Source organism: Zalophus californianus, chromosome 13 (genome assembly GCF_009762305.2).
Source record: "Zalophus californianus isolate mZalCal1 chromosome 13, mZalCal1.pri.v2, whole genome shotgun sequence".
Lineage (NCBI taxonomy): Eukaryota > Metazoa > Chordata > Mammalia > Carnivora > Otariidae > Zalophus > Zalophus californianus.
In genome coordinates this window covers 36,945,102-36,964,341 of record NC_045607.1, presented here as the reverse complement: position 1 = coordinate 36,964,341, position 19,240 = coordinate 36,945,102, and the positions used below count along the sequence as shown (strand labels likewise).

General features: G+C 42.5%; 1 protein-coding gene across 3 annotated transcripts in view; it reads right to left on the bottom strand.

The window, feature by feature from the left end:
• Positions 1–18,829, bottom strand: part of FAM205C (family with sequence similarity 205 member C) — a 34,895-nt gene extending 16,066 nt beyond the window's left edge. The window contains exons 1-6 of one of the 3 annotated variants that reach the window (XR_004819550.1): positions 18,653–18,829; positions 18,114–18,159; positions 17,528–17,588; positions 15,774–16,258; positions 12,365–12,864; positions 3,107–3,176 (exon numbers count right to left, since the gene is read on the bottom strand). Coding sequence is in view for 1 of the 3 variants with exons in the window: in XM_035723796.1 (XP_035579689.1) it covers positions 12,638–12,864; positions 15,774–16,258; positions 17,528–17,588; positions 18,114–18,159; positions 18,653–18,796 (963 nt within the window). In the remaining 2 variants the exon portion in view is untranslated. Of the gene's footprint in view, positions 1–3,106; positions 3,177–12,317; positions 12,865–15,773; positions 16,259–17,527; positions 17,589–18,113; positions 18,160–18,652 lie in introns of those variants that run through there. The other 2 variants (XR_004819551.1, XM_035723796.1) reach the window with 2 other exon arrangements.
• Positions 18,830–19,240: the final 411 nt, after the last annotated feature.

Below are 19,240 nucleotides of genomic sequence, written 5' to 3'. Positions count from 1 at the left end.
GTAAAATAAAATTTTAAAAAAGGTAAGTGTAGTATTAATCCCCTCCACCTATTTCACCCATGCCCCCACCCACCTCCCCTCTGGTAACTGTTTGTTCTATATACTTAAGAGTCTGTTTTTTGGTTTGTCTCTTTTGCTTTTCCTTTTTTCATTTGTTTTGTTTCTTAAATTCCACATATGAGTGAAACCATGTAGTATTTGTCTATCTCTGACTGGCTTATTTTCCTTAGCATTAAATTCTCTAAATCCATCCATGTTGTTTCAAATGGCAAGATTTCACTCTTTTTATGGCTGAATAATATTCCATTGTGTGTGTGTGTGTATGTGTATATATATGGTATATGGTACATATATATATACCAATATATACACCACATCTTTCTTATCCATTCATCAATTGATGGACAGTTAGGTCCTTCCATAATTTGGCTCTTACAAATAATGCAGCTGTAAACATAGGGGTGCATGTATCCTTTTGAATTAGTGTTTTTGTATTCTTTGGGTAAAAATCCAGTAGTGTGATTTCATAGGGTAGATCTATTTTTAATCTTTTTGAGAAATCTCCCTACTGTTTTCTTTTTTTTTTTTAAGATTTTATTTATTTATTTGAGAGAGAGAATGAGAGAGAGAAAGCACATGAGAGGGGGGAGGATCAGAGGGAGAAGCATACTCCCTGCTGAGCAGGGAGCCCGATGCAGGACTCGATCCAGGGACTCCAGGATCATGACCTGAGCCGAAGGCAGTCGCTCAACCAACTGAGCCACCCAGGCGCCCTCCCTACTGTTTTCTATAGTGACTGTACCAGTTTGCATTCCAACCAACAGTGCATGAGGGTTGCCTTTTAAAACTCTCATTCCTTGCCAACACTTGTTGTTTCTGTGTTTTTTATTTTAGCCGTTCTGACAGGTGTGAGGTAATATCTTATTGTGTTTTTGATTTTCATTTCCTTGATGATGAATGATGTTGAGCATCTTTTCATGTGTCTGTTGGCCATCTATGTGTTTTCTTTGGAGAAATGTGTGTTCATGTCTTCTGCCTGTTTTTAAATTAGATTATTATTTTTTTGGGGGGTGTTAAGTTGTATAAGTTCTTTGTATATTTTGGATACTAGCCCTTTACTGAGTATGTCGTTTGCAAATATCTTCTCCTATTTGGTAGGGTATCTTTTAGTTTTGGTTGTTTCCTTTGCTGTGAAGAAACTTTTTATTTTGATGTAGAACCAACAGTTTATTTTTGCTTTTGTTTTCCTTGCCTCAGGAGGCGTATCTAGAAAAATGTTATGGCAGATATCAGAGAAATTACTGCCTGTGCTCTCTTATAGGGTTTTTATGGTTTCAGTTCTCACATTCAGGTCTTTAATCTATTTTGAATTTATTTTTGCATATGGTGTAAACAAGTGGTCCAGTTTCATTCATTTGCATGTAGCTGTACACTCTTCCCAACACCATCTGTTGAAGAGACCAAGGTTTGATCCTCTCCTCCATTAACCATTAAAAACTTTGGCCTCATTCATTAAGCCTAGTTCTTTTGTGTCCTCACAGTTTACTCTCAAAATCAAAGCCATATCAATTCAAATTGACAAGATCTTGTTTGGATTTTGTTGTTTTCTTTTATTTTACATTTTCTGCCTTTAGAGAGGGGAAAATGTGGCTAGGAAAGGAGCCATCTCAGGTAAAAGGAACAGAAGTGCTCTTAGAGTCTGGTCAGGGTTGGAAAGCGTTGGGGTATTTGGGTGTTTTTCTGGGAGGAAGATGTGGAGGGGTGTTGTGTGGGTTTTTTTTTTTTATTTCTTTTACTGGTAGATGTCCATTTTAGTTCATTGAAATTCCTTTAAAGACAGTCTCCCAAAGCCACTGTAATGACATGATTAACAACTGAGATAGCTTAATAGTGATTCTTGTTATCCTTATAGAGAATAATGGTTGTAGCAGGACTACAGTGTATTAGGAGGTGCCTGTAGTTAATTTGCTGATACAATATTAATGAGTCAGTTCACTTAAAGTGTAACTCCCCAATTGGCTGGGCTTTGTTCAATAACTCTTATTATGTTTGTCTGAAAAAGCCTGTAAGGATTAAATGATTACCACTGATTTTCCTCCAAGGAATAATTCTTGAAAAGTTAAAATTTCAAGTATGTTTATTCTAGGTCTTTGAACAAGTGTTTCTCAGCTTTTAAAATGTAAACATTTTATGACTGCTCCCTAAAACTTCTAATACAACTTCTGGGAGGGGGCTTCCCCAAACTATTTAGAGAACTGGTACCTTCTGTGTCTTCCCAAGAAGGAAGAAGATACTGTAAACCTCCACTGTTTTGTAGTCTATGTTACAAAAAAAAGGGGGGGGTAATGTGTTTTTTTTTTTTAAGATTTTATTTATTTATTCATGAGAGGCAGAGGGAGAGAGAGAGGGAGAGAGAGAGAGAGAGAGAAGCAGAGGGAGAAGCAGGGAGCCCGATGCGGGACTCGATCCCAGGACCCTGAGATCATGACCCGAGCCGAAGGCAGACGCTTAACCATCTGAGCCACCCAGGTGCCCCGGGGTAATGTGTTTTAATATTTGTCTTCCAAATATAAATATGTATATTCTAATTAATATGCTTTTTCAATCCACTCATTTCTCTCCCTCTTCTTGGAGTTTCTTATAGACACCTCCCACCTGCCCAGGATCCATTCAGTTCACCATTTAAGAATCATTGCTCTAGACTTTGTATTCCTGTTGAGATTGTTTCCACATTTTAAAAAATTTTCATTTATTAGAGAGACAGAGATAGTGAGAGAGAGCAGGAGCAGGGAGGAGAGAAGGATGTGGGGCTCGATCCCAGCACCCTGGGATCACGACCTGAGCCGAAGGGAGATGCTTAACTGACTGAGCCACCCAGGCACCCCTATTTCCACATTTAAATCACTAAAAACAGTGCTCCAATAAACATTCTTTTATATATATTCACAGGTCAAAAAGGATCAGCCTCTCATATAGAGTACTTTTTTTTTCAGTCAAAGGTATATTAGTAGCTGTCCATCTCTGTTAGACCTTCCAACCACATAGACTCTTAAGACAAGCTTGAGAATTCTGTTCTTGCACCACAGAAGTTAAGGGGAAGGCTTACCTTATACTCCACAATGTTGTCCTTGTCTTTTAGAGGTAGCCATCTTTAAATCAAGACAAAAAAGGTAGTTCTGTAATCAAAAATGTAAAATTATCCTAAGGCTGTGTTTCTCAAATTGTAGGTCCAGACTCATTGGGAAGTCATGAAATCATCTGAGAGAGTCACTATCAGGACTGTTTTAATGAAATAGGATAAAAAGTATAGAAAATATCAGGGAACGTCACATGTAGTAAAAGTAGGACTGTTTCACAAAACTTTGGGTTCAGGTCTAGATCTACAAACACATGTTTATAACTGTGTATATACAGCTATATTTCTTGCTATGGATCACAGTAAAAAAAATTTGATGGGGCACCTGGGTGGCTCACTTGGTTAAGCATCTGACTTGGTTTCAGCTCAGGTCATGATCTCAAGGTTATGAGATTGAGCCCCATATTGGGCTCTGTGCTGGGTGTAGAGCCTGCTTAAGATTTCTTGAGAGAGAGAGTGGGAGGGGCAGAGGGAGAGGGAGAGAGAATCCCAAGCAGACCCCATGCTGAGCACACGATGGGGGGGTCTCAATCGCAGGACCCCGAGATCATGACCTGAGATGAAACCAGAAGTGGGATGCTTAACCAACTGCACCACCCAGGTACCCCAATATTCTGCCATTTTTGTATCATTTATACTTTCACTTATTCCCTACCACCTCATTCTATGATCATCATCATCATCATTAATATATGATCATTTTTGGTAATATTTACATACATTGAAGTGTACAGTTTTTAGCTGTATACTTTTGACAAAAGGATATTACAGTATAGAACATTTCCAACACCCTGGAAAGTTCCCTTGTATCCTTTTTCAGTCAATGTCTAACCTATAAGAAATAATAACTGTTTTGATTTTTTTCACTTTAGTTTTTCTTTCTCTAGTTAGTGTGTTCTTTTTTGTTATTGCTGAATAGTAATCCATTGTGTGAATGTAACACTAGATTTTCATTTTTTACTATTGTAAATAAAACTGCTATGAACATGCCTATACATAAAAAAAAAAACACAACATTCTCTCTCTCCCCCTCTCCTTCTGCCCCTGCCCCACTTGTGCACGCTCTCTCTCTCTCCAAAAAAAAAAAGTAAAATAAAAATCTGAAAGACTTACCAGAAAAGTTTTCTGAGAAAAAATGTGGCCTTGGAAATAATAATTGATCACGAGGAAGGTCCACAGTGAAGGATTGTGTGTCAGTTTTTTTTTTTAAGATTTTATTTATTTATTTGAGAGAGAGCAAGTGGGGGAGGGGCAGGGGGAGAGGGACAGAGAATCACAAGCAGACTCCACGATAAGCAAGGAGCCCATCATGGGGCTCAATCCTAGGACCCTGTGATCGTGACCTGAGCCAAAACCAAGAGTTAGCGGCTCAACGGACTGAGCCACCCAGGCTCCCCTCAGTTGTTGTTTTTTTAAGATTAATTTGTTTTAGAGAAAGAGAGAGCACACATGAGAGAGCACAGGGGGGAGGGGCAGAGGGAGAGAGTCTCAAGCAGACTGCACACTGAGCAGGGAGCCTGACTGGGAATTTGATCTCACGACCCTGAGATCATGACCTGAGCTGAAACCAGTTACATGCTTAACTGACTGCACCATCCAGGTACCCCACCCTTGCTTTTCTTTTTTTTTTAAGATTTATTTATTTGAGAGAGAGTATGCATGATAGCACAGAGCAGATTTTTAAATTAAATTTTTTGTGTATAGTCGACACACAATGTTATGTTTCCAGTGTACAACATAGTGATTCAACAAGTTTATGCCATGTTCACCACAAGTGTAGCTACCACCTGTCCACATACATCACTATTACAGTATCATTGACTATATTCTTTATGCTGTATCTCCCACTCCCTTCACCCATTTTGCCCAACAACCCCACCGGCTCCCCTTGGGAAACCATCAATTTGTTCTCTGTATTTATAGGTCTGATTCTGCTTTTTTGTTTATTCATTTTTTTATTCCAAATATTAGTGAAATCATATGGCATTTGTCTTAGTCTGCATTATTTCACTTAGCATATACCCTCTAGGTCCATTCATTGTCTCAAATGGCATGATCTAATCCTTTTTATGGCTGCATAATATTCTGTTATATATATAAGGGGGGTGTGTGTGTGTGTGTGTCTTCTGCACCTTCCTTGTCCATTCATCTATTGATAGACATTTAGGTTGCTTCCATATCTTGGCTATTGGAAATGGCTGCAGTAAACAAAGGGGTGCATATATCTTTTTGAATTAATGTTTTCATTTTTTTTGGGTAAATACACAATAATGGAATTATTGGATCTTATGGTATCTGTATTTTTAATTTTTGAGGAACCTCCATACTGTTTTCCACAGTGGTTGTACCAATTTATGTTCCAGGTTGTATGTCAGTTTCACATTCTCCTCCCCTGGTGTGGTGTGCCTGTTCCCCTCATGGGGACCTGCTTTCCCACCTCACCATAGAGCACAGCTGGTGCTCATGAGGCATGTGGACAGTGTCTGGAAACTATAGACCCAGCCTCTTACTTCAATAAACTCCTAGGTGAATAGCCTTAAAAATGTTTACACATTGACACACAGTCCTCCCCTGCCCCATAGCTGGATACACCCTGGCTGGATGCTTCAATTAAGTCCATGGACTTTTTAAAGAACTTGGAAAAAAAGTGTGAGTATGCTAGATGTTATGACAGAAAGGGAACTCTGTGATTTCTCTGTTCCAGTACTCCATGATAGATAGGGAAACTGAAACCCGAAGTGGTAAAACTTTGTCTTCTGGGTCACAGAGTGCTATATGTAAAACTAAAAGAAGCCACCTTGTTGCCAACTCTGGTATTTTTAAATGATATAAAAAAGTATGTAATTAATTTGCAATGTAAAAAAATTAGAAAATACACATTAACAAAAGATGAAAAATAGAAACATACATATATTTTTTCTTTCAAGAATGAGATTATGAGAAAATCTATAGGATCTTGGGTTTGATGATGACTTCTTAGATGCATCACCAAAAGCTCAATCTATGAAAAAAAATTAAGTTGGACTTCATTAAAACAAAAAACTTCTTTCCAAAAGACACTACTAAGAGAATGAAATAACAAGCCACACTTGGAGAAAATCTTTGCAAAACACATACCTGATAAAGGACTGGTATCTAAAATATACAAAAAATTATTAAAACTCAACAATAAGAAAATAACCCAATTTACAAATGGACAAAAGACCTGAACCCTTCACCAAAAAAGATACAGAAAGATATTCAACATTATATGTCATTAGAGAATTAAAAATTAAAACCACTATGAGATACCATTACACACCTATTAGAATGGCCAAAATCCAGAACACTGACAATAGTGAATGCGGTAAGGATGTGGAGCAATAAGAACTCTTATTCGTTGCTGGTGGAAAGGCAAAATGCTGCTGTGGAAAACAATTTGGTGGCAGTTTCTCTAAAAGTTAAACATAAAATTACCATATGATTTGACAATTCCACTTCTAGGTACATATCCAAAGGAATAGAAAGCAGGGACTCAAGCAGATACTTGCACACCAATGTTCCTAGCAGCATTTCTCACAGTAGCTAAAAGTGGAAAAAATCCAAGTGTCCATCAATGGATAAATGGATAAGAAAAGTGTAATATATACATAAAGTGGAATATTTAGCAATAAAAAGAAATTAAATACTGATACATCTACAATATAGATGGATGAACACATTATGTTATGTCAGAAGCAAATAAGCCAGACACAAAAGGAGAGATATTGCATGATTCCTCTTATATGAAGTACCTAAAATAAGGAAATTGATAGAGACAGAAAATAGAAGTTACCAGGCGCTGGGGTAGGGTGGGGTTTGGGGGTTATTGTTTAATGAGTATAGAGTTTCTGTTTGGGTTGATGAAAAAGTTTTAGAAATAGTGATGTTGGTTATACAACACTGTGAATGTACTTAATGCTACTGAATTATACACTTAAAAATGGTTAAAAGAGTAAATTTCATGTTATGTATATTTTACCACAATTAAAAAAAAAAGGATGAATGGCTGCCAAGGGTTTGGGGGAAGGGAAAAAGGAATGATTAGGTGGAACACAGGGAATTCTTAGGGTACAGACACTATTCTGTATGATACCTTAATGGTGGATATACATCATCATACATTGGTCAAAACCCATAGTATGTATAACACAAAGAATGAATCCTAATGTAAACTATGAACCTTGTTTAATAATAATGAATCAATACTGGCACATCAATTTTAATAAATATACCACACTAAATGCAAGATGTTAAAAGAGGGGAAACTGTATGTGGCCAAGGGTGGGAACAGGTGTATGGGAATTCCCTGTACTTGCTGCTCAATATTTCTGCAAACCTAAAACTGCTCTAAAAATAAAATCTATTAATATTTTTAAAATGAGACTGTAATATGATTATTTTTGTAACTTGCTTTTTTCACTACTATGTTCATATTTACTATCATCCTTCCAGGGATTCAGCCTGGACAGTGAAGGGCAAGTAGAGGGTGGTGATGGGAAATTAGGCCAAAACAGAGATAAGGCTGTGGAAAGGAGGATGAGATTCAGAGGATGTGGGAATTTAGGAGCAGGGGATATTTTACCCAAAGACCTACAAAGTAGAGAACTAGAATTTTGAGCAGATGAGCAAAGATAACTGAGCCCTTGAAGCTAAGGATCTCCAACAGGTTAGGAATTTGAGTAGGGCAGGGAGTTTCAACTCATGTTCATGGAATCCTGGTCCCCTGCTGGCATGACAGAATTGAGCAAGAGTAAGGAAATAAAGTCTCACACACTTAACTCCTGTGCTCAGAATATTCTATGACCTCCCTGCCATAGCGGAATGAGCAGGAAAAGAGTCTAGCAGTTATAGTCAGCTGTTTGAAATTTCCGTGATAGAAATCTACTGGGGGCAGGTAGGAGCCTGTGGGGGACCATGGGAAGGGCCTGTTCCACCTAAGCCAGGATGTGTGCACATTAACCTTGGCTTTTCACCTGATGCTGTTGTGACCCTTCTGAGTCACATTCCTTCTCTTGGGCATCCTCCTACATGGCTCTCTGCCCAACTCCCACCAGGCAGGGAGGATGTGCCTGTCACAAGACCTCCTATGATCTCGGGGATGCTTTAGGAAAACACGTGGAGGGTGTTGGCTCAGCAAGCTTGGGTCTTGGGCCCCCTCACCCTGAGGGTCACAACAGGGGCTGGGCCCCCATCCATTAGGCACAGAATCATCATTCAGAGGAGGGACACACTGATGTTTCCGTCCTGGGTTTTCTGCAACTTGCTCGCAGTTGGGTCCTATCAGTGGAAGAGAGTCCTGCCACCACCTCTTGGTTTACCGGGATACTGAGTCATTCTGGATTTCCTTACCAATCAGTGGAGCAGGACTGTCCCATAGTCCCCCATACCACATCATAGGGAGATTACAGCACTTTCCTGCACTTCCTTTAGCTCTTGGTTCCTGTGTGGTAGGTCAGAAGGTGGGAATGCAGAGTTGGGGAATGCAGAGGTGCCACCTTCTGAGAGATACAAGGTGTCCAAAACAGAGATCCATACCTTCCACTCAGGGCAGCCTCTGTCTTTCTGCCAGGTCTGGTATGTGTGATTCTGTGATAGAGGGGGACAGGGAATCAGGAGTTCACTTTTAAGATGAATACTGGACATCCATGTGTTTATTTTGATTAGGCAATTTGGGCATGTGAGACTGTCTACCCAGGAGATCATGATCTGCATAGAGGCCAGGCCTGTGTCTTGGTGACTGTTATGTCTGCCATAGTTCCTGGAAGACAGTAAGTACTCAAATATTTTAATTGTTGAATGTAAGATGTCTTTCAAGGTCATTTTTATTGTGACACCTTTATGTGACCCCAGGGTTCTCCTTATCAGCTGAGTACCTCCTCCTGGGACAGGATCCCATATACCATAGCACTCATCACACCGATGTAATAATTTTTCTGTCTCCGTAGCCTGGTCTCATGGTTCGGGGTTTTAAATACATCTATCTATCTATCTATCTATCTATCTATCTATCTATCTATCTATCTATTTATCTATCATTTATCTTCTTCTTCTTCTTCTTCATCATCATCATCGTCATCACCTATGTTTTTCTATTTATCTAGTTGTCTGTCTGCCTAAAGCCTAGGCCCTTCCATGAACTCCAGGGTCATATGCTCAAATTGTCTAATCAATATATACACTTGAATGTCCAGTATCTATCTCTGTGTGGAAGTGAACTCCTAAGTGAACATAATTTTTAAAAATAAATTTAAAAAAAGTGAACTCCTGATTACCACTCCCCCTATCCAATCACACATATCATTCTACTCCAGTCCTAGCATTTCTCACATCAGTTAATGGTAACTCCCTATTGCCAGAAGTTTGGGCCAAAAACATTGGAGTTATCCTTGATTTTTTATTTTTTCTAACTGTCCACATCCAATCTATCAGTAAATGGATATCAGTATCCTATTGTCCTACTCAAAATGAATCCAGTATCTAAACACTTCTGGTCTCCTCTGCTGCTAAGATTACTGGAATAATCTCATGACTAATCCCCTTGCTTCTATCCAAGTCTATACCCTCAACACTGCTGTTAGTGGGCGCCTGGGTGGCTCAGTTGGTTAAGCGACTGCCTTCGGCTCAGGTCATGATCCTGGAGTCCCGGGATCGAGTCCCGCATCGGGCTTCCCGCTCAGCGAGGAACCTGCTTCTCCCTCTGGCCCTCCCCCCTCTCATGTGCTCTCTCTCTCTCTCTCTCTCTCTCTCTCATTCTCACTCTCTCAAAATAAATAAATAAATCTTAAGAAAAAAAACACTGCTGTTAGCAACTCAGCCTGGGTGATCATTTTAAAACATAAGGCAGATTTAAGCAGATCCTCTAACAGCAACTTCCATTTACCCAAAAAGTCAATGACCTTTGCAATGACCTTCCAGGCCTTACCCCATTTGGCCCCTTTACTGCTCTGATTTGTCCTCCATTCCTTTCCCCTTTAATGATTACTTTGCTTTGGGCTCACTGTTCTTCTTCCTTGGAATAGCTCAAGCATGCTCCAGCCTCCAGACCATGTTTCTGACATGAAAGTTGCTCAGTTATCCATGTCTGACATGAAATTTCCTCAGTTACCTATGTGATTTACTCTCTAATCTCTCTCTAGTCCATGCTCACATTTTTTAAAAATTTTATTTATTTATTTGACAGAGAGAGCACAAGCAGGGGGAGCAGCAGGCAGAGGGAGAAGCAGGCTCCCTGCTGAGCAAGGAGCCTGATGAGGGACTTGATCCCAGGACCCTGGATCATAACCTGAGCTGAAGGCAGATGCTTAACTGACTGAGCCACCCAGGCATCCGACATGCCCACATTTTGAAAAAAAAATTTATGTATTTATTTGTCAGAGAGAGAGAGAGAGCACAAGCAAGGGGAGCTGCAGGCAAAGAGGGAAGCAAACTCCCCACCAAGCAAGGAGCCCCACATGGGGCTCAATCCCAGGACCCTGGGATCATGACCTGAGCCAAAGGCAGACACTTAACCAACTGAGCCACCCAGGCACCCTCATGCCCACATTTTTAGTGAGACCTGCCCTGAACTCCCTATTTAAAACTGCACCCCACCTAAGTCTTCCCCAAACTTCTTACCTTTTATATATTTGGTCTTCTTCTACATACTGTATTTTTTACTTATGCTTCTTTTTTTTTTTAAGATTTTATTTATTTGTTTGACAGAGACAGCAAGAGGGAACACAAGCAGGGGGAGTGGGAGAGGGAGAAGCAGGCCTCAAGCAGGAAGCCTGATGCGGGGCTCGATCCCAGGACTGTGGGATTGTGACCTGAGCCGAAGGCAGATGCTTAACGACTGAGCCACCCAGGCGCCCCTACTTATGCTACTTTTATCTCCCTCCCTAGTGTACCATCAATGTAAGCTCATTAAAGACAGATTGTTTTTTCTTCTTTTGTTCATTGCTGTATACTCAGTGCTTATACAAGTGTGGGCGTATAGTGGACACTCAGTATTAGTTGAAGGAATGAAAAAATGCATGAGTGAATGCTATCCATTCTCTAGTTTGGCAATCTCACTCTGATCCCTCAAACATTTTAATATGCTTTTGATTATCATAGGTACTTCTCCAGCAAGTTACTGTTCTCTTACATGGCATACCCATTTGCTTGACACCATACATTTGCTCAGTTTGTACTTTCAGCCTGGGGAAACCCAGAGATTCCCCACTTCCTTCCTGGACAACTTCTTATCCTTTGAAACTCAGTCTACGTATCACCTCTTCTAGGAAAATTTCCATGAACCGCCCCCCCCCCCGCCAAATTAGGTTAAGTGCCCTGTGTGTATTTCCCCTACATCCTCTAACCAGTCCTTATCACAGTGCTTTTAGTAATTTTTATTTGACAGTCTACTCCATGATTCCATAAGCTCAATGGAGGAAGGCCTGGTGTTGTTCACCATTGTGCTCCTAGAGTCTGGCATAGTACCTGGCACATAGTAGTTGAATATTTGAACTGTTGAATGTAAGACTCAGGTCAAAGTCATTTTTATTGTGATCTTTTTGGGAACCTTCTCTTCAACTGATCTTCGTTCTAGGAGGCATTTATCCCATGCAACTGAAAGGCAATGGGGGTCAAACTGGCAACAGGCTACAGCAGACTCCCAGGTGGGTTAGCCCTTTTAAAGATCTAATCAATAATATCAGGGTGCAGAGAGGGGAGATTCTATCATTTGCTTCTGACACATGTCACATTATCTGTGTTCTTTTGTGTTTATCAAGGATGAGCATTGTGACACTCCTGTAAAAAACTTCCCTTCAGACTGTGGGCATATATAGAAGTTATTGGTGAATTGTGCCTATGGGCCAAAAATGCACTAGATTCCTGGCTGCTACTTCTTATACTATCATCATGCCCACATTGTTCCTCTAGGGCCCATAGATGCCACAGGAAGACATGATAGAATTCAAGCCTGGTGCGCCCTCAGTGCACCTTGGACAAGGGTGTTCCTTCTTTGCTCAAGTCCCCCTATCCACAATTCAGGGTGGGACTGAAAGAATTGTGTGGAAAATGCTGATCTATTTGAAATATGAGTTTAAGCTCCTATACTGTATGGGAAGTATTATCTACCTTCTCTACTCTCTACATCACATACAACCTTGAAAATAAGGAGGCACAAACAGGTGGTTCTTTGCTTAGAGGTATAGAGTATATTTGGAGAGGGTCCTGTCTCACCTGCACATTAATGGAAATGATGACATCCTTTTTCATGGGCATGCAGAGGATTGGGAACCTACAAACTCCTTTTTCCTGGACTGGGTATTCTCTTTGTGTAGACCAGTGCCTTCTGCTGAGGTGAGAGCTGAGACGTGGGATGGATTTTCTGGCTGAGTGGCACAAGTCAGCTGAGGACAGTGCTTGGAGCTGTCTTGGGAAAGGCACAGGAACCAGGAGCATCTGGGCGGAAGGGATTGTTGCTTGAGTTCATTGTCCAGAGACTGGGGGGCATCAAAGAAGGTCATGCCCTCCTCCTCTGTTTTCTTCTTCAACTTGGCTCCTCTCACAGGGTGTTTGGTGGGGGGGTGGAGTCTTCTCAACCTTTTTTGTCATGGTTTTGGGCATTGTCTCATCCTTAGAGAGGAGAATGGATTCTTTATGCCCTTGACCTTTCATCTTGGGGTTAATCCAGTGTGGAAAGTGCTTCACCTTATTTCCTAAGCCAGCTTCTGCAGCTTCTGGAAGAATGGGATCTTGTGAATATGGGCTGCTTTTAGTAGACCCTGCAGCTCTTGACCCTAGAAAGTGTGGCCCTATAAATTTTGGCCCTGCAAAGTTTGGATCTCAAAAAATGTGGTTAGTTTCAATGCTGGACTTACAATTTGGCCCAGCAAATAATGGCCCTGTAAGTTGGTCATGTAAGGTATGGCCCATTAAGCTCTGGCGACTCCAGTTTTGGCATTCTGAGGAATCCTTGTTTGGGTGAGATCATTCAGCTTGCTTTAACAACCTTACAGACCATTCTCGTCTGGCCTTTTGACCCAAGGAATCCTAGGGGAAACTCTAGGAACTCAAAGTAAAGGAGAAACTGGTGAAGGTGCTGATAGGGATCAGTCAGCTGAGGGGATGGAAATGGTGGCTCTGCAGATCCAGATAGACCCTTGCTAGTTCCAACTCACTCAAGGCAACCATCTTGACCTAACAAATTATACTTGAGAAAGATCCTGGAGATACATTTGGGAAGTCAGGGGTGCTAAGGGTTCTATTTATGAGTCCCTCCTGGCCTCTGAACCTCAACAGAGTAGATGTTCTCTCCGGTTAGGGAGAGTTTCAAAGCTGCACCCCCTTGTCTGTGATTCTCTGTTGCTTTAAGTCTTCCTGGGTCCTCTGTTTTCTCTGCTGAGGTAGGGAGGATAAGGGTTCCAGGGCTCCTCCAGGTTGAGCTTGTTCACACTGGCCTCCAGCTGAATACAAAGCACCTGGGTCCCTGTTGTGTCCCCAGTGGGTTGTGAGATCTTGGAGGCCCAGTGGGACTAACTTGCCTTTGGTTCTCCTGCACTGCCTTAGTTTAACGGCAAGCTGTTCTTTAAGGTGGAGCATTCTAGAGCATATGGGATGATACCTGGTGGGATGGAGAGATCCTGGAGCAATGTTTTTCCTTGGTTGTTTAGACTCCAAAAGGAGTTCTAGGCACAGATATTCCTTGGGACATCCACAACTTGTTCCTGGACTCCTTTGTCTTTATAAGACTTCCCAAATGTATCTCCAGGAATTTCTTTTTTAGGTAAAAATTTAGTATGGCCAAGATGGGTATCTTGAGTGAACAGGGGCCAGCAGGATGTCTGGCTCTCTAGAGGCACCATCTCCATTCACCTATACTTCAACCTGGAATGCTTATGCACTGTCTGCACAAGTCTCATTGGCATCTTGAAAGCTGGCCCAGGACTTATACATTGGTGTTTAGATGATATTGAGCCATAGGTTCTACTGGCCCCCAACAGGCCCAGACACATCTCTGTTATTGCAGATTGGCTAGTGATTGCCAGGGCCATGGCTTTGGAGAAAGCCACATAGTAAAAAGCTGGCAGCCCTGACAGGAAAGCCAAAACTTGTCTCCAGTTTCTCAATGGCTCCTTGGGAAGATACCCAGGCAGGTGCTGATCAGGATGATCAGTGACAGCAGCAGGTGAGGCTTGTTGCTGCTGGTCAAGGCCTATCAGTATTGAGGATGTAGCTTCCTGATCCACGTAGGGGCTGACAGCTGCCTCCACGTCTAGGGACTTACTTTCTGGGCACAAGAAAACCAAGCTGTTGCCAGGGCACTTGGAATGCTGTACACCCAATGATTTCTAGTCCCAACAGCTGCAAATGTGAACAGGAACAATGCCCTAGCAATTTTTATACCTGTAGTCATTGTAGCTCTGCAACACTGCCTTAGCTGGGCAATCAACTGTGGACCGGCCCTGCTCCCACAGTGGATCAGAAGAGGTCACTATCCCCACTGGCCTCTAGGTCTACAAGCTAGGGGACACTCACACTGGTCAGTGTACAGCTCTGGGGCAGGGGCTGCTGGTGAGGAGGAGACAGGAGCAACTGTCTGGACTGCTGGATCTTCTGGGGCAGGCCCTTGCAATAGTGAATCAATTTGCTAAATCAACCACTTCTGAAAGTAGAACCCAAGCAGCTCTGGGCATGTTTCAGGGAAAAACCACCTCCCTCTTAAAGACTGAAATGGGCTTCTCCTAGCAGGTAGGCCCCTGGGGACAGGCAGAAACATGTCTCAGGGCTTAGTTTTGTAGGGTTCTCTGCATCTACAGAGATTTCTGGGCAACAGCTGGCAAGCCCCACTGAAGATGTGGCTGCCTTTGCAGCTGCTGCCACTCTAAGGCTTTACACTTGAATAGAGGAGGAAGTGGGATATTGATATGGGTTCGTTGTTAGTCAGAGGGAGAAGCCCAAATTTGGGGATGTGAAAAGAAGATGGGGCTAACTTAGGTGGAGGAAATTTTAGACAGTACAGAGATCAAGAAGAAATTATTGAAGAAAAAGGGACTGGGGCACCCCTTCTGTGGAGAGATCTTTATGGGCAAACCGAGGACTCATTGTGCAGAAAAGAAGAATCATAGAAAGGTAGCTATGTTTCTGCTGCAGATATTACACTGAGGCCTCAGTGGGTCCTCCAGGCAATGGATAGAGACCACTTAGAAACTGAAAAGTAGTAGAGGGTAGAGCCAGAGCCATGGAGTTTGGGATTTGCTTGCAGTGTATTTGCTCTGGTTTCATAGTGGATCCTTCTATAACCCAGAAAGTTTGGGCAGACTGGCTCAATTCTCATGAACCCAGGTCAGGGAGATAGTCCATATTTTCAACAGAGGCCTTAGAGGTAGCATTATGATGAAAGAAATGGTTGGTTTTTTTCTCCCAGGCTTGGAAAATATTTGGGACTATGTGTTATAAGCTGTCATAAAAACTCTTCTAAAGATCTTGGGAGCCCTCAGGTATAGAAATGTATGCATTTATATATATGTACTTAAGGATGCCTCAGGGCTTTGGGGAAATAGGAACATGCAAGGCAATGGGGTGTTTTAGGTTCATGAGTTCTGAATTCAGGGAAAGAAAGAGAATCAGATATTCAAGGGCAGCTGACCTTGTTTCTCCAGCACACATTCCGAGTGGCTCTTCCTCTTGTCCTGCTGATTCCCGGGAATCCTAGGCGCCTCACTTGAAGAAGAAAGATCTCCTGCATCCCTGGACACATCTGGCACTTGAAATGCCTTCCTTCGCTGAAGGTGTTCAGCCTGGTGATCTTGGATGCTGATATTGGTTGACTGGGCAGCTGACTGTGTTAAGGATTTCTGATCCGTTAACTGTAACTTTGTGGGGGTTACAGATGGAAGTGAAAGATCTTTGGAGTGCAGGGAACCCTGACTCTGCTCCAAAGGGAGACTAGACTTGGACAAAATCTCTAGGCAAGAGGAGCCCTGCGATGGTCCCGATGAAGGGGGAGAAATCAGGGTGTTCTCACTCGTCAGCAACTGCTGAATTTCCAGAGCCACAGCACTGCAGATGGGGCAGGTGGAATCTGCACACAGGAGCCACCTCACACTTCCCTCCTTAGGAAGCCAGCCCTGGCTGGGAAGGGAAGAGGGCAACAGTTACTGATGGAGTGACACCGGCCTCTTTTTGTTTGTTTGTTTTGTTTTGCTTTTTAAAGTAGGCTCCATACCTAGCATGGAGCCCAATGCGGGGCTTTTTTTTTTTTTTTTTTTTTTTTATGTTATGTTAGTCTCCACACAGTACATCATTAGTTTTTGATGTACTTCCCAATGCAGGGCTTGAACTCACAACCCTTAGATCAAGACTTGAGCTGAGATCAAGAGTGGGATGCTTAACCAACTGAGCCACCCGGGCACCCCAACACCTGCCTCTTTAAATATGTGTGGCCTGGAGATTTGGTCCACCCTCCCCTAGTCCTGGAACCCTTGGGGCCTGTACCCTCATGGGGTTCACCCATCTCCTTTGCCTCCTAGGAAAATGCCATTGGCAAATTATGTTGGGCTGGGCTGAGGGTCTGGAGCTTGTTGGGCAAGGTCTCAGACAACCCATGAGAATGTAAGGCCATGAGTGACTAGGAGGTGGGGTGTATTGTCTGTTGATCTATGTTGAGAAGCTGAACTAGGAGAAGGAAACCAGGCAGAGGCAGGGAGCCAATGGTTAGCTGATGGGGCATCACCAGGAACATTCCCAGAAGAACCTGGAGTCAGTCTCATCTGGGGTTAAGAAGGCCACAGCCTGGCATTCAGTATTCCTAAACTGTGGAAAATGAGGTCTTTGTGGGAACTCTGCATTCTGGGGACTATGGAGTGTCCTAGCTCCTGCACATAGCATCTCTTAAAGGCCAATCCCATTCTTCAGAGATTTTAAGAAGAGGATAAGATGACACGATCCTTTCTGAGGTCTGTCCCAGGAATTGGCCTCTCTGAAGAAAAAAACCATGGAGGTAAGATCAGCAGGTTCCACGGGTCTGCCCTTGAATAGTTGTAACTATAAAGGGAATATGACATGGTGATTTATTTATGCATGCATTTATCTATTCTCTTGACTGGATAACTTATCTGTGGCTGAGTACAAACTCATGTAGAGTCGTCAATGAATTACATGGCAAAATCCTGAATTTCAGGACCACTGTGAACCTAGCCCAGAGCAGAACTGGAAGACTCCTCCTTCCTGAGACACCTGATCCCCCTCTGCCCTGACAACCCTCGCAACCAGTCCTCAGCATCCACTGTGTCTGACTCCCTCCCAGACATTATCCCTCTTCTCCTCCCTGCTCCAGGCCAAGCAGAGAAATCATCACAGGCCAGGCCGGAGGTTTGGAGACTGCAAAGAGCAAGTGATCACCTTTTCATGATAGAGAGCAGCTCCCACGGCTTCTCAGCTTCTTCCTGGCAAAACCTCCTAGCTGAAAAACCAGGACAGTGTTACAAGGAATGAGAGGATGCAGGGACATCCTATAGCAAGCCGCAGGCCTTTGAGTAAGAAGAGGCTGAAAACCCCAACAGTCAATGCTCTAAGGCACGTCTGTGTACAACTTAACCTGCTGCAACATGTTGTCCTGGACCTAATTTCATTTGATCATCACAACCACACCGTGAGTGAGGCAGGCTCATGATATGCCCATTTCATGGATCACAGACTGAGAGATGAAGCGACTTCCACAGGGTCGTAAAGCTAGTAAATGACACAGCTAAAGGCTTCCGTCCTACTTCCTCATTCTTCATTCCCAGGGGCAGGGTAAGGTAGAGAATTTTGGAACATTCCTAGGCCCTGATTTCCCACCCAAGAAAGTCTTCTGGGAGAAACTGGGGTAATTGGAGCCTTCAGTGGTTAGAGCACCTGGCTACTTGTTCCAGGGGTCATAGAGGGACAGGAATCAGAGGAATCTTGCCCATAGTGAGGGGAGTCCAAGGAGAAACTAGGACTTTACCTCTTGATGTTCTATCTTTAGCCCTTTGTTTGACTCTCCTGTGATGCTTGAAAACAAAAAACTTAAGACTATTAAGCTGGGCACCTTTTACTTTTTGTGTCTAAACGAGACAAAACCTGTAAATATTTCCCAAACTTTTTCTATATTCCAATTTTATACACTCTCCTACCATTCTTTCCCCTACTCTATCTTTTTCACCCATCATTTCCCTTCTCTTATTACTAATTCATTTTAAGGCTCTTCTATACTCCATATCTCTACCCCCATTCCCTGAACAAGTTCTGTGGGGAGATCAGAATGAGACAGGAGAAAAGAGGAACAGATTAAAGGATAAGAGGTCTAGTAGCCAAAGGATTTTAGCTATCCAAGGTCCTGAATGTCTCCCAGCCAGAAGAATCAACCCAATTTGGAGCTCTTCTGGGATCCATGAGGAAACCCCCATAAAAAAGTAGGGGTCAGGGTAACAGGAGAAAGTAAGGAGATAAAATTTTCTTGTTTGGGGCTTAATCAGTTCAGGCATGGTCATTGTGTTTCCCTACCCGGCAAGAGCTCCTGTTAGGTCCCAACCTTAATTCTTGGTGGCTCTTTTTCACTTGCCAAATAATTAATGCAATAATGATGATGGAGCCATAAGTGTATAAGGAATATCCAACATCCCACAGAAGAAAGGTAAGGGTCAACATAATCTAAACCTCACTAGCCATCTCTCTTCCTAGGTTTTCAGGGACTTGGAACCTAATGCCTCCAAATTCTAGACCTTGTCATCTCTGCCTCACAGAAGATGGAACCAGGTCACTAAACTACATCACAAAGCTCTCCTATTTCAAAAGGTATGCAGAGCATCACAGGCCTTTATTTGTCTAGGAGAAGCTCATGTGATGCAGTGTTCAGATGAGGTGTCTGGTTGTCTGTTATGAGTTGCAGAGCTTGGGCCCTAGAGGTGCCAAGGTCATGGGCAACATATATTCTTTCATGCTCTATTCCCTATAACCTGATGGCTTAGCTCTCTCCTTAAGACAACAGTCTGGCACCTATCCTTAGATAAGTTAGTCTTTATGTACATGTATGCCCTATAAAAGAGAGACTGGCTAGGTCAGAGGAACTCCATGAACTATATCACCTGTACT